The sequence below is a fragment of the Engystomops pustulosus genome, chromosome 1, assembly GCF_040894005.1.
Source record: "Engystomops pustulosus chromosome 1, aEngPut4.maternal, whole genome shotgun sequence".
Lineage (NCBI taxonomy): Eukaryota > Metazoa > Chordata > Amphibia > Anura > Leptodactylidae > Engystomops > Engystomops pustulosus.
The window spans coordinates 153,275,190-153,289,069 of record NC_092411.1 but is presented as its reverse complement, the minus strand read 5'-3'; the positions used below and the strand labels follow the sequence as shown (position 1 = coordinate 153,289,069).

Here is a 13,880-nt window from a genome sequence, read left to right as displayed (position 1 = left end):
ACTACGCCTTCTGCCTCCTGGCCCTCCCCTTGCTACGCACTGCAGCTGTAAAAATCAACAGCAACAGCAAATAGTGGCTGGTAATGCAGTGGAGGGGCATAGAGAACATGTGTGAGTATATCCAAGAGCTGAATTACAAATTTCGGGAGGGGCCAGTGCCCGCAGAGGGTGTAAAGCTTGAGACGGGAGGGGCTCGGGTAACGCCCATGCCCCCCAGCACTACTTTTACTTTTGCATAAATAGAAAATACATTATTTTTTTAATGAACAAGCCTGCTAAAATACATAAGGTATGACTGCATTAAGGATCCTACCGTCTATGGAGCTGACGAAGTTGGACGAACCTATAAATCTAATACCTATTTGGTATTACTGGGATTGTACTGACCCAAGGAATAAAGGAGAGGTATCATTTGGATGGCACGGTGAAAGCTGTGAAAACATGGCCCATAAGAAATTTTTCGCTGCATTTAGATTTTTTTTTTTTTTTTTTTTGAGCTTTCCAGTACAGACATGGGATATTAGGAAGTACAATTTTTTTACGCAGAAATCAAGTCCTCATACATACTGTTCTATAAATGGAAACATTTCAAAGAAAGTTGATTATTAAATTTCCATTCTCCAAGAGTTTGGGGATTTTGATAGATGATACAGACTGAATCTTGAGAGGACAATTAGGAAAAAAATGTTATTCACTGATAGATTGCTTATCATATGGAAGTGAATGTGTGATGTTAAACCAAGAATAGAAGAAAGGCAAGGGCTGACTGAGAAAAAAGAAAAAGATTATTGATATGAGAGCGAAGAATGGTTATTAATTTTGAGAATTGGGAAGTTTTATGTTAAGCGTACTGTAACTTGTGTTAAACTGGGACATTTTTGGGACCTAGTATTCACTAGGCGTGAGAGGAATTGGTGTGGTAGGCTATGGGCTATATATTTACTGAATATGAAGAATTTTTGTAATGTGGCATTTATGAAATAAAAATAAATAAATGGAAAAAGTTATGGCTTTTGAATGGTGGGTAGCAAAAAACTCTTTGAGAACAATTTTGATACCCTTTTAGGTCTTTTCAAAGCCCCCCAAGAAATGGGAGTTATTCACAAATCTCCTAAAAAAAGGCTTGTGAGAAACACATACCATATTAGAAAAAACATAAGAGAAACAAGAAAAAGCCAAAGTGGCTAACTAGTCTTGTAAGGAGAGCAATAAGTGAGAAAGATAAGGCGTTTAAGTTAATCAAATGCGAAGGTAGCTATGCGGCGTTACAGGATTATAGAGAAAAAAAATCCTGTAAAAGCAGATAAAGGCTGCAAAAATAGAGACTGAGAGAAATATTGCCAGGGAGAGCAAAAATAATCCCAAATTACTTTTCAAGTATATAAATGATAAGAAACTAAAAACTGAGAGTGTGGGCCCTCTTAGGAATAACATGGGGGTCATGGTGGAAGGAGATGAGGAAAGGGCCAATCTACTGAATGTCGCCTTCTGAACTGTCTTTACCCAGGAAAATCTCCTGTTGGGGGGACACGATGAGGAATGATGTAAGTTATTCCAGGAAGAGGTACGGCGCCGCCTCACAACCACTAAGATAGATAAATCACCAGGCCCAGATGGCATACACCCCCAGGTTCTGCATGAACTATGTACCTTGATAGACAGACCGTTATTCTTAATATTTGAAGATTCACTGAGGACTGGTTATGTTCCACAGGACTGGCGCATAGCAAATGTGGTACCAACATACAAAAAATTATGTTCTAAACAGTCAATTACTTAACAGTAAAACTAGAGCTGAAAAGGACTTGGGGGTATTGGTGGATGGTAAACTTAATTTTAGTGACCAGAGCCAGGCGGCTCCTGCTAAAGCAAATACAATTATGGGATGTATCAAGAGAGGAATAGATTCTCATGATAAAGACACAGTTTTGCCCTTATACAAATCCCTGGTCAGACCCCATATGGAATATTGTGTACGGTTTCGGGCACCACTGTATAAAAAGAACATAGTAGAACTGGAGCAGTTGCTGAGGAGAGCAACCAGGATTATTAGGGCAATGGAGGGATTAGAATACAATGACTGATTACAAAATTTGGGATTATTCAGTTTAGAAAAAAGACGACTGAGGGGAGACCTCATTACAATGTACAAATACCTGAACGGACAGTACAAGGATCTCTCCAAAGATCTTTTTATACCTAGGCCAGTGACCAGGACAAGGGGGCATCCTCTACGCCTAGAGGAGAGGCGATTTTAAAATCAGCATAGACAAAGGTTCTTTACTGTAAGAGAAGTGAGACTGTGGAACTCTCTGCCGCAGGAGGTTTTTAAGGCGGACTCTATGTACATGTTCAAGAGAGGCCTGGATGGCTTTCTGGAGAGAAAAAATATCACGGGTTATGGGGAAAAAACATTTAATTCTTAAAGGTTGGACTTGCATCTTTTTCCACCCGTGTATACAGGCAGTCCCCTACTTAAGAGCAGCCAACTTGCAGACGACCCATAGTTACAAATGGACCTCTTGATATTAGTAACTTTCTATGCTTTAAACTTGGGCTACAATAAACGGCTGTAACTGTTATCTACCTCAGATGTCTGCAATGAAGCTTTAATGTTAACCCTGCTTTTTATGACAATCCAACATTTTTAAAATCCAGTTGTCACAGAGACCAAAAAATTTTTACTGAGGTCACAATTATAAAATAAACAGTTCCGACTTGCATACAAATTCAATTTAAGAAAAAACCTACAGAACCTTGTATGTAACCCAGGGACTGCCTGTACTATGATACTATGATGGTACTGACCTAAACTATATAGAGGAAGTGTCATTTAGACTACACGGTGAATGACGTGAAAAGAACCTCTTGTGCTGCTAGGCCAAGAGTAAAATGAAAAGTTAGCTTGGTTCTACAGGGGAGAAAAATGCCTCTTATTCTACTTCTCTTCCTCTTTTACCACTAGCAGTTTCCGTTATAGTCCTGAGCAGTATAAATGTGAAAAATTCTCTGTTTTGCTAGATCCTACCCTTCCATGCATATAACACAATAGCCCATGTTTATTAAAGCTTTTGTGCCGTTTTGCCCCCCCCAGACTTTGAAAGAACATGCAAGCTACTTTGTATTTATGAAGTGCTTACACCAGTTTTGTGTTGCGGTTGCACTGCGTACAACAAGATAGAAAATATGTGCACCAAAAGGGGCTTATTGCTTCTTAGTCAGGCCATGCGCCACAATTTTGCAGAATGAAGAAAGTGCACCAGAAAAAATGGTAAATTCTGCTGGAGTAGTGCAGTAGGCGCCAGATTCGTGAAGACCATGCACCACAATTCATCAATCTGTCACACACTGCACCCTGTATAGGAAAACTGCACATAGATGATAAATGTGGGCCAATGTGTGACAGATCTCCGACAGGTGTGAACGAAGAATTTTTCTGTGATTTTGTATTACAACTTTGCCTTTTATTGGCTTGTATGACATGTTTTTGAAAAATGAAATGATGGCTAATTTTGGGAACATGTCACTTAAGTGTACCAGCATTTGTTTTAACATGAATTTCCTTATAAAATGCCTAGAGCCAATCATTTAACTTATTTATTGGAAGTTTGTTCGTGAGTTGATATCTTAAAATCTGATTACCTTTTTTATGTTATGTCTTTTTTTGTTTGTTTGGTTTTTTTTTTTTTTTGTCCCCCTTATTGGATCTGGGATGTTTTGTATAGGGACTGTATACTATTATCTGCATTTATTGTAGTTCAGCAATCAAAAACAGTTGAATTAAAAGTATTTTATTTTTCTCTTAAAGGACCCACCCCCATACTTTAATGACTTGTCCAACCACTCCATACTCTCCTCCCCGGATTCTTTATCTGACATCAAGGACACACATGATTTTCTACCTATTGACAGTCTCAGCAATGTACCGACAATATGGGACATCACACCACAAGATACCAGCACTACTTCGGTGAGTTCTGCTTGGTTCTTTGTCTTTTTCTACATCCTTTTTGCATGAAATCTCACTTCATTATGATTGTGCTATGTTATGTCTGGGTTGGCCACTGTCCCTAAAACCTTCAATAATTTGTTCATTCTTGTTGTGAGTGTTCTTCACTTTACTGAAACCTCCATTGTGCCATTCTGACAATGTCATTTGTAGATCCTGGGCACTATTTTCAGATCTGTAAGTGTAGGGTCTGAAAGTTTTATTGAACTATTGATAACACCCAGCAGCCCCATGATTATACAGGTTTTGAAAGTAGCTTGTAACAACCAACTTTGTCTTATGGTAGTTGGTCTCTAATAGTTCTATGCCATCCAAAATGTCTACATTATGTCAAATCTATGCTATATGGGTGTGGGTTTGTATATCTTTTGATGTGCTGTGTGTGATAGTATAGGGTTGTACCTTTTGTGTACATTTAGTTTTATAATTTTTATAATATATACTATAATATTAATTACAATACTATGTACATGTTCCCTTCCCTGCTCATTTATTGCATGTCTCCTTCCTTCGGCTAGCTTCTTTCCTCCAATCGACCATTTCTTGGCTTGGACAGGTTTGAGGACCTGCAAGCGATAATTAATACTCCATCAGTGCAGCAACAGGTGAGGTTCTATACACTAGCAATCCTATTGTATGTGGATATGGGTGCACCTTTACTGTTGACATGCTGATGATATTTTTCAATCTTAATTTTCAATAGCCATTAAATCCTGTAGTAGAAGAAGAAGAGGAGGAGGATGAAGATGCGGAGGAGCTGGGGCACACTGAGACTTATGCAGATTACATGCCTTCAAAATGTGAGCCCATATAAAATAGTATAATTTGTATGTTTAACTATAATAACAAGTTTACATTTTATTGACTGTGATGCTTTTGTCTTTTATGTCAGCCAAACTAGGTATCCAGCACCCTGACCGGGTAGTGGAGACCAGCACCCTCTCCAGCGTCCCTCCACCGGACATCAGCTACACTCTTTCCCTTCCCAGTTCGATTGTTGATAAAGGGCTGTTGTCTGCTTTACAGCTTGAAGCCATAGTATATGCGTGTCAGGTGAGTGAGATGACGGTAGTGCTGGAGCATGCTTCACATGGGAAGTATACTGATTTTAGATTTACTGTTCAGATTTGTAGTTGTAAAATTGGGAATTTATTACAATATCAAGGTTGTTGAGTGGTAAGCTGACTGGCAGTGTGGATTTCACCCTTATTTTTTGAATAGGCTTAATTCCATAGAAACTTTTATGATAAATTCACATGCGAGGCATATGAATTTTTCAATGGATATGCATGCATGTGGCGATACCATAATTTTTCTTTTAACAACATTTTATTTTGCTTTACTTTTTCTTTTCTTCTCTTTTTATTTTTTTTTTTTTTAGTTTTTATTGTTTTTTTATAAACTTTTACAAAAACATACAACAATAGTACAATAGACCTAAGGATATCTGCTATATCATAAATTCCAAGTGAACAACATAACATAGCAAAAAAGAAACCCAACAAAAGAAAATAATACCCCCCCCCCCCCATCCAACCTCCCCTGAGTCATCTCCCAAGGGTAGGGCATATGTGCCCAGAAATGATAATACTCCCTATCTTTACCAATGTATCTGAATACCTAACTTACCTATGCAGCTAGGGAGAGCTGATACTGCAAACTTGACCTAATTTGTAACAGCTGTTGCGATGGCAGACCCGCCGTATCCATCCATTTCCCCAGATTTTTTCAAATTTAGCTATGGAGTTCCTTTTCAAGTAAGAGCCATATTCCAGAATGATCACATTATTTCTTCTCTCTTTTTAGCAACATGAAGTGATCCTTCCCAGTGGCCAGCGAGCTGGATTTCTGATAGGAGATGGAGCTGGTGTGGGAAAGGGACGAACAGTTTCTGGGATTATATTGCAGAACTACTTTAAGGGCAGGAAAAAAGCTCTTTGGTAAATTATTTACAACTTTATAAATTTATACTTTATAAAGCATTAAAACTTGTTAGTTTTTTTTTTCTGCCAACCACTGTCATCCTTTGAGCTGTACAAAATAGTGTTTTGCCATTACATATGTACACGTATATTCAGTTTTCTACAAACATCTGGCAACACCAGTAATATACAACACTGTTAATTCATCTCTATAGCTATTTACCTTAACAAGCTACATTTTCAACAGTGTAGACTACTGGGTAATCCCATCACTAGCATGACAAGGTTTAAAATAAAATGTAACCGTACATTAAAATGTGCAAAGTATTTATATGCTTGGTTCCTTGTTTCTATTTGTCCTGTAAATTTCATTTGACAAAGAATATCCAGACCGACTACATATATAACATACCATATACATTCGAGTATAAGCCGAGTTTTTCAGCACAATAATAGCGCTGGCCGGCTATATACTGGAGGGGCTGTGAGCAATGCATTCTTACCCTCTGCTTATACTCAATTCAAGTACTCGAGTACATATAGCAAATTTGCCCCCTGATGGGGGGCACAATAATTTGCCATTTGAGCAGTCTCCTGAAAAATTAATATAAATAAATATATATAAAATTTTATGTATATAAAAAATTAACTGTCAACTAATGCAATTCTTAAAGCATGCTCATCTTTGTCTAAAGAGTGTGATGCAAAAGGAGTAAATGAGCCAACGACTTTAAAAAGATGCCCCCATTGGCTAGGACAGATTTGCAAAATGCAGTTTCTATTCCTCTGGCTATAGTACAGCTATTTGATGTTTCTCCATGTCAGATGTGTTGAGGCTGCAACTTCTCTCAGCAATATTAGCTGACCAACGGGGGGAAAAAGCAAATGCTGATAAGTAGGGATCAAATTGAACAAGAGAAAGTTTTCTTCTTCGCCATAAAAGAATTTCTTTAGAATCTCTAAAGAAATATCATCAATCCTTTCCAGTTGTAATACTTGGATCAATACATTTTATCTGTGGTGCTCTTTTTTTCTTTATTTAGGTTTAGTGTATCCAATGACCTGCGCTGTGATGCAGAACGAGACTTACGAGACATTGAGGCCAGCTGTATTCCAGTGCATGCTCTTAGTAAAGTAAGTCTGCCCTAGTTTTTCCCTTTGTTGACTACTTGTTTAAAAAAAAGTCTTGTACGTGTTTTAGAGCTTAGATCTTTAGATCTAAACATTGCTGTGTAGACATGTATTTAGGTGCAGACAAGCAATTGCTATGTGTATAAAAGTTTTAAAGAGAAACGTTTTAAAGAGTAACTACTTAGGCTGCATTCACACTGCCATATGGGGGACATGTATATGACCTATATACGTCCTCCATAGACGCCAATGGGTGCACTGCGCCCTACAGGAGCGTGCGGTGCAGCACTTTACCACTCTGTACCTGGACATGTCCTTTCTTTCCTCGGTATACAGCGCCGTGCGCCATGTTCCTCTGTGGAGAGGGGTAGGTGTGAGCAGCACTCGCCCCTTCCTCCACTCCCCGTGCCCACCGTGCTACGGTACGATGGGCAACGTCAGTGCGAATGCGCCTTTCCATGTCCTAATGGTACATGCCCTGTGCAGATAGCATGTGTATAGACATCATGAAAGTGGCCCACTTCAAACTGTTTTTTTTTTTTATTTTTTTTAATAAATCTGGTTAAAGCATATAATGTATCAATATACAGTGACAATAAAGAAAACTGCACAAACTGTGCACTAAAGGTCATTTACGGCAATACCTGTCCCGTTCCCTTCACACCTCTAACCTTCCTCCCAGGGCATACCCTCTGCCATGCGTAATCCTGGATTTTCCAACCACTTTCCTCACGGTTTCTCAAACTTCCCAGCCTCGTTTCTCTTGAGATCTACCCCCAGCTCCATCTTAATAGTATTATTCATCAGTCACTTGATTTCCAACATGGGTCGCTTTTCATCATTTGCTTGATTTTCAATGATCTTTTGGATCACTTCAAACACTTTTACCTTCTTAACTGTGGCACTGTGAATCTCTAGAATCCATGGAATATATCAGGATTATGTTTGTAGGTGCCACACAAGATATCCAATTAAAGTTGCAGCCCGAAATGAAATTTTAATATGGAGATCCTATTCCAGACTGTAACTTTATCAGTGGATATTTTTGATTCTCTGAGTCCCTTCCAGCCTCTCAGCTGAAGGCAGAATGCACACTTTCCTGATGCACCCTCTGCATTTTTATCTAAACTTGGGAAAGGGCAGTGAATTTACACTCTACATATTTTGGTAAAGGTTTATTTCACATTTCTAGTAATTTGTCTAATTATGTAAATAAAAAATATCTGCAATAAAGCTATCCCATTAAGTTGAAGTCTCACAGGTCATGAAATAAAACATAATTGTTATTTGTGAAGCTGTTCCAAACAGTTTGTCATTTAAAGGGAACCTGTCACCAGCTTTAGCCCTTATAAACTACAAAATGTACCTTTTTATATGGCCAATTGCATGTGCTCTGGTGGTGTCTTTATATTTGCACAATATTGTCTGACGCCTGGATTAAGAACTTATATTTTCACATCCCCGTTCCAGTCAGGGGGTTGGGGTTAACGGCACAGAAGTCAATCTTCTACCCCTCCTCATGGCTGAGAACCTGTCTCATTCTTTCCTGTAGCAGAGCCAGGCTCTGCCTCTCGCTTGCACATGCCTCTCTGTCCTGCCACAGCCTTGCACCGCTTCTTGCGCATGTGCAGTGTGCTGCTCCTCTCCATTGCGGCACTGCACATGTGCTGCTACTTCCACACATTGCTATCGCGTCTGAGCTTGCCTTCTGCACTGCCTTGTGACGCAATTCTAATGTGGAGGAAAAGCGGAGCATGGGCAGTGTGCCTGTTTCTCAGTCTGGGTACACACAGGACCGGAGCTGAGATAACTGGCACATGCGCGTCAAGTGGTGAGAGACTGTGGCTGGACAGGGAGGCCCATGTAAGCGAGAGGTAGAGCCTGGCTCTACTACCAGAATGAATGAAGCGGGTTCTCGGACATGAGGAGGGGTAGAAGATTGACTGCTGCGCCGTTAACCCCACCCCCCTGACTGGAACAAGGATGTGAATAGAAGTTCATCTTGTAGGCGTCAGACAACGTTGGGCAAATATAAAGACACCACCAAAGCACATGCAATTGGCCATTTAAGGTACATTTTTTTAGTTTATAAGGGCTAAAGCTGGTGACAGGTTCCCTTTACAGAAGAGCAGAAAAAAGCTTCAAAAATAGTACTGGACACATACATCTACCAAGGACCTTTTGGCATTTAAGGGTTTATGTGCTCAATGCTATTCATTGACCTGTTCAGCTGTAATTTCTGTTGGAATTGCCATCCCCAGTTGTTATCTTGTGTCGTATATAATTGAACATGCAAACTTTGTCATAAAGCATATACCAGAAACAAATTGTCTTTCGGGATGCGTTGCTTAACACATACTGTTTATTAGGCATTAGGCTGTTTTTTTAAAAAAATGTCTGCTTTTATTCTAATAGATCAAATATGGAGATACTTCTGCATCAGAGGGTGTACTTTTTGCAACTTATTCAGCACTTATTGGAGAGAGTCAAGCAGGAGGTCAACATCGGACTCGTATAAAACAGATTATAGACTGGTGTGGAGAAAACTTTGATGGAGTTGTATCCTTATTTCCACATTAATTGTTGCTTCTTCTGATTCTTTACTAATCGGCCCTGCAACCACCCGGCAATGTACTTTGTATTAGCTATTACTAGGGATGTTGTGGTTGTAAATGCCTGCAATACTATGTAAATTTTCATTACTTTGCCAGATGTTTCCTTGACCCTTTTCTTTACAGATTGTGTTTGATGAGTGTCACAAAGCAAAGAACGCCTCTTGTACCAAAATGGGCCGTGCTGTTCTGGAGTTGCAGAACAATTTGCCTTTGGCACGTGTTGTATATGCCAGTGCCACTGGTGAGTTTAGCTTTCCTAGTGCCTTTTACACCTTTTGTGGTGCAGGTTGTCACGGTGTTACTATATTGATAAATGACCAACCATTTTCACAGTCTAGCTTCCGTTTTCTTTTCACTGTGTCACAGGTGCATCTGAGCCCAAGAACATGATCTATATGAGTCGGCTGGGTATCTGGGGAGAGGGCACATCTTTCAGCACTTTTGATGAGTTCTTGCACGCTATTGAAAAGAGGTATTCCACTCAGACTTGTTTAAGGGATGGCATTAAAGGAGTTTCCTATCACTTAGCCCTCATGCACATGGCCATTGTTTTTGACACCGTGCCAGCTGCTATTTCATGGGCTAGCACATAGCCCCATAGTTTTGTATAAGCTAATGCACACGTAGCTGGTTTCCACTGGCGGGGACACAAATTATGGTGAAGGTCGTATTCCTGCCTGGACATTTTTTTTTTTTTTTAATTATGGTCTTGGGCGGGTGTTCATTGACCACCTGCTTATGACACACAATGGTCCTCAGGAGTTCTGTTTGCGACCTGTGAACTTTGTGTGCAGGAGGGCTTATTGTAATAAAATGTTATATTATTTACGTGTGGATTTCATTGACATATTGTAATTGTGTTTTTGTACATTGTCATTAGTAATGCAGCACTCTTTTCAGCTTTGCTGAGCAGATTGGGATTTGGTCAGCAGAGGGCAGGAATTTAAGGACTGCTCTGGAAGGCTAGTTAAAGCACAACAAATCAATAGCTCTTGGGATGAAAAAAAACTTTGCCTATTATTTTGATTAACTATGTTTTGCAGTTTCTTTACTATCCTCCTTTTGTTTAGCCTGGCTCTGCACTAGCTGTGTCTCCTGGCTATGCTGATTTCTATTGTGATTCCTTAGAGATAAGGTCACACAGGGAGAAGGGCTGCTACTCATGGCTAAACGGTACAGTACGGCTAGTGTACGTCTGTTTTCATATATTTGTGTCAAAGAGGCCGTACTTGTATAATTATGTCTATTAACACTATATATGCCTAGGCGTAATTTATTTATATTACTGAAAAGTTCATACTTCTCCTCTGCTTAAAATACTTCCGGGGGGGGCAACGATTAGTTGCCATGACAGCCTCTAGTCTTTATAAGTCAGTGGCACACTTTTACGGATCTATATTAAATTCTCCATATAAGGCAATTAGGTGCCTGTATACTGCATGTTTTGCAGTATATCTTAGGTGCAATTAGACAGGGTTAAAGTAACCTAGTGGGTAAAAAATTTGTAAAAAAAATAAATAATAATAAATAGTTCAAAACAACCCTCTGTTCCCTAAAACTGATAAAAAAATAAAATAATAAACATGTTATTTATTGTCACATCCAAAAAGTGTATCAAAATCTAAAAACTGTTATTCCTGGTGGTGAACCCTGTAATGGAAAATGGCGCCCAAATGTCCGAAACACTACTTTTTCTCCATTTTGCAACACATTAAAAATGTTATGAAAAGTAATCAAAAGGTCATATAGTCCCCAAAATAGTAGCTTCGTACACAGAAGTTTGAAAAAGTTATTGGCATCAGTAGATGGTGAAATGAAGAATAGTTTTTTCGTACATAATGCTTTAAAGTTGTGGTTTTTTGGGCTTTTTTTACATTTATTAAAACACAATGAAGCCTTTATAAATTTGGTATTCCCACACAAAGCATAAAGGAGACATGTAATTTGGAGGGCACCGTGAAAGTGGTAAAAACTCCTGTATATACTCAAGTATAATTGTGCTGAAAAACTCCAAAAAAACTCCAACTCTGCTTATACTAGAGTTAAGAAAAAAAAGAAAGCCAGAACTATCCTTTCCAGCGGCCCCCGCAGGTCTTCTCTTCTTCCGTCGGCAGCGGCAGGTCCGTGCGCATCCGGCGCACACTAGGACGTCACCAGCGGCTGACATCTTGGTGTGCACAGGCCTGCTGTTGCCAACAGAAGAAGAGAAGACTTGCAGGTGCCTCTGTAAAGGTGAGTTTTGACTTTGTGTTCAAGCGCTATTGGGGGCAGGTCTAGGCGTTTATACTAGGGGGCACAGGCGAGCCAGCTTTATACTGGGGGCATGGGCTGGCACCAATGCATTTCCCACCCTAGGCTTATACTTGAGTTAATAGGTTTGCACAGTTTTTGTGGTAAAATTAGGTACCTCTGCTAACAAAAAAAATTTTTCCGCCTCTCATTACACGACATGGAATAACATGCAGTGTTCATACAGACAATGCAGGAAGAACTTATTTATTTTTTACAACCCTGGAGTTTCCTTAATGACAAACCTTATCAACGTAATTAACCATTGATTTTTTTTATTTTTTTTTTTATTTTTTTTTTTTTTTTTTTACAGGGGTGTTGGTGCCATGGAGATTGTTGCCATGGATATGAAGTTGAGCGGTATGTACATTGCAAGGCAGCTCAGTTTCACCGGTGTCAGTTTCCGAATTGAGGAGATTCCCCTGGATGAGTCTTTTAAACAGGTGTACAACAGAGCGGCGCAGCTGGTAGGAAATGGGAGATATTAAAGCAACTTGTTTTCTGTATGTTAAGGGGGTTGTCTCACAAAAGACAGTGATTATATATTGGTGGATGTAGGAATGTTTGATGTCCTCTTTACCTCTTGCTGGCCCTGCTCTGCTTTCCAGATTTGGTCAGCCCGTTACTAGACACTTTTTAGAATGACATTGGGGTAGTTACAACAATTTTCTCTAATTCTTTCCTTGTTGTGGTCTCCTCCTAGTGGGCTGAAGCACTGACAGTTTTCCAGACAGCAGCTGACTGGATTGGGCTGGATTCTCGTAAATCTTTGTGGGGTCAGTTCTGGTCAGCCCATCAACGGTTCTTTAAGTACTTATGTATTGCGGCCAAAGTGCAACGTCTGGTAGCTTTGGCTAAGCAAGAATTATCCAGGGGCAAGGTGAGTACATCCCTACACCTGAACTTGTTTTTTGTGTATTCCAAGGCAGTAGTGGCGAGCCTATAGCACACATGCCAGTCCTCTCTCTGGGCACACACACCACTGCCCCCACCAGTTGCAGTTTTATTACTGGAGCACCAGTGATACATCAGCTTCCCACTGTCCTGCTGTGCTCTCACTAGTTTAGCCTTACTGAAGCAGCTCAATCCCCTCTGCTACCTCCCTCTCCTCCCCTGCAGCCTGCAAAGACTGAGGTAACGCTTACAGCAGCAGTGTGCCGACTGGAGGTTGCTGTGCCACAGTATGAGGTCAGGTAGCTCCTGTGGCTGCTGCCTGCATTTCTCACAGGCATCGGCTAAAGTTTAGTACTGAAGTTTGCTGTCATCCCCTTTACCCCACAACACTCCTGCAAAATTGGATTCCCCAATCCCCCATAATGACCTGGCTACTCTGCTTTCTAGACATTTTATTTACCACAGGGGCCACAAATTGACATCTAAATAAGTAATCTATGGGAGATTTATCAGGACTTGTGTGACTGTTTTTTGGCATACAAGCTCTGAAAAGAGAGCTTCTTTCAGCTTCATTTTGCTTTCAGATGCTTAAAGTGTTAACAAGATCAACAAAGGCTGTTTGGAATAGTTTAAGGGGTGCAGTTTTAATAATGATTTGTGGGGAGTTTCAAATAAATAGAACTTTGATAACCCTTACAGAGATGAGTTATTCTTTTAAAAATATTTAATCAGAAATTTACTTAAAAATTTGGAAAATCACAGTTCGAACTGTAAAAGAATAAAAGAAAAAAAAAAAGAAATTAATATATAAAAAATATGTCCACATAAAGAAGACATGGTTAATGTTGGTTAGCAGCCAATTTGGGCAGTTAGACTAACTGTACGATGAGTATAACATTTAGAAATCAGAAAAATCTGAAAATTTTTCAACATTTTCACCAAATTTCCATTTTATTTTTACAAATAAGGCAATAAATTTCAACTAATGTAGCATTAATCTATTATTAGATAACTGCATAT

General features: G+C 39.5%; 1 protein-coding gene across 5 annotated transcripts in view; it reads left to right on the top strand.

Annotated features, from left to right (window-relative positions):
- Positions 1–13,880, top strand: part of SBNO2 (strawberry notch homolog 2) — a 62,280-nt gene that overhangs the window by 33,490 nt on the left and 14,910 nt on the right. For all 5 annotated transcript variants that reach the window (XM_072111586.1, XM_072111575.1, XM_072111602.1 and 2 more), the window contains 11 exons: positions 3,809–3,970; positions 4,528–4,614; positions 4,713–4,809; positions 4,902–5,062; positions 5,816–5,949; positions 6,975–7,065; positions 9,478–9,621; positions 9,801–9,918; positions 10,044–10,149; positions 12,280–12,433; positions 12,670–12,846. In XM_072111586.1, the coding sequence (XP_071967687.1) occupies positions 3,809–3,970; positions 4,528–4,614; positions 4,713–4,809; positions 4,902–5,062; positions 5,816–5,949; positions 6,975–7,065; positions 9,478–9,621; positions 9,801–9,918; positions 10,044–10,149; positions 12,280–12,433; positions 12,670–12,846 (1,431 nt within the window). The remainder of the gene's footprint in view (positions 1–3,808; positions 3,971–4,527; positions 4,615–4,712; positions 4,810–4,901; positions 5,063–5,815; positions 5,950–6,974; positions 7,066–9,477; positions 9,622–9,800; positions 9,919–10,043; positions 10,150–12,279; positions 12,434–12,669; positions 12,847–13,880) is intronic.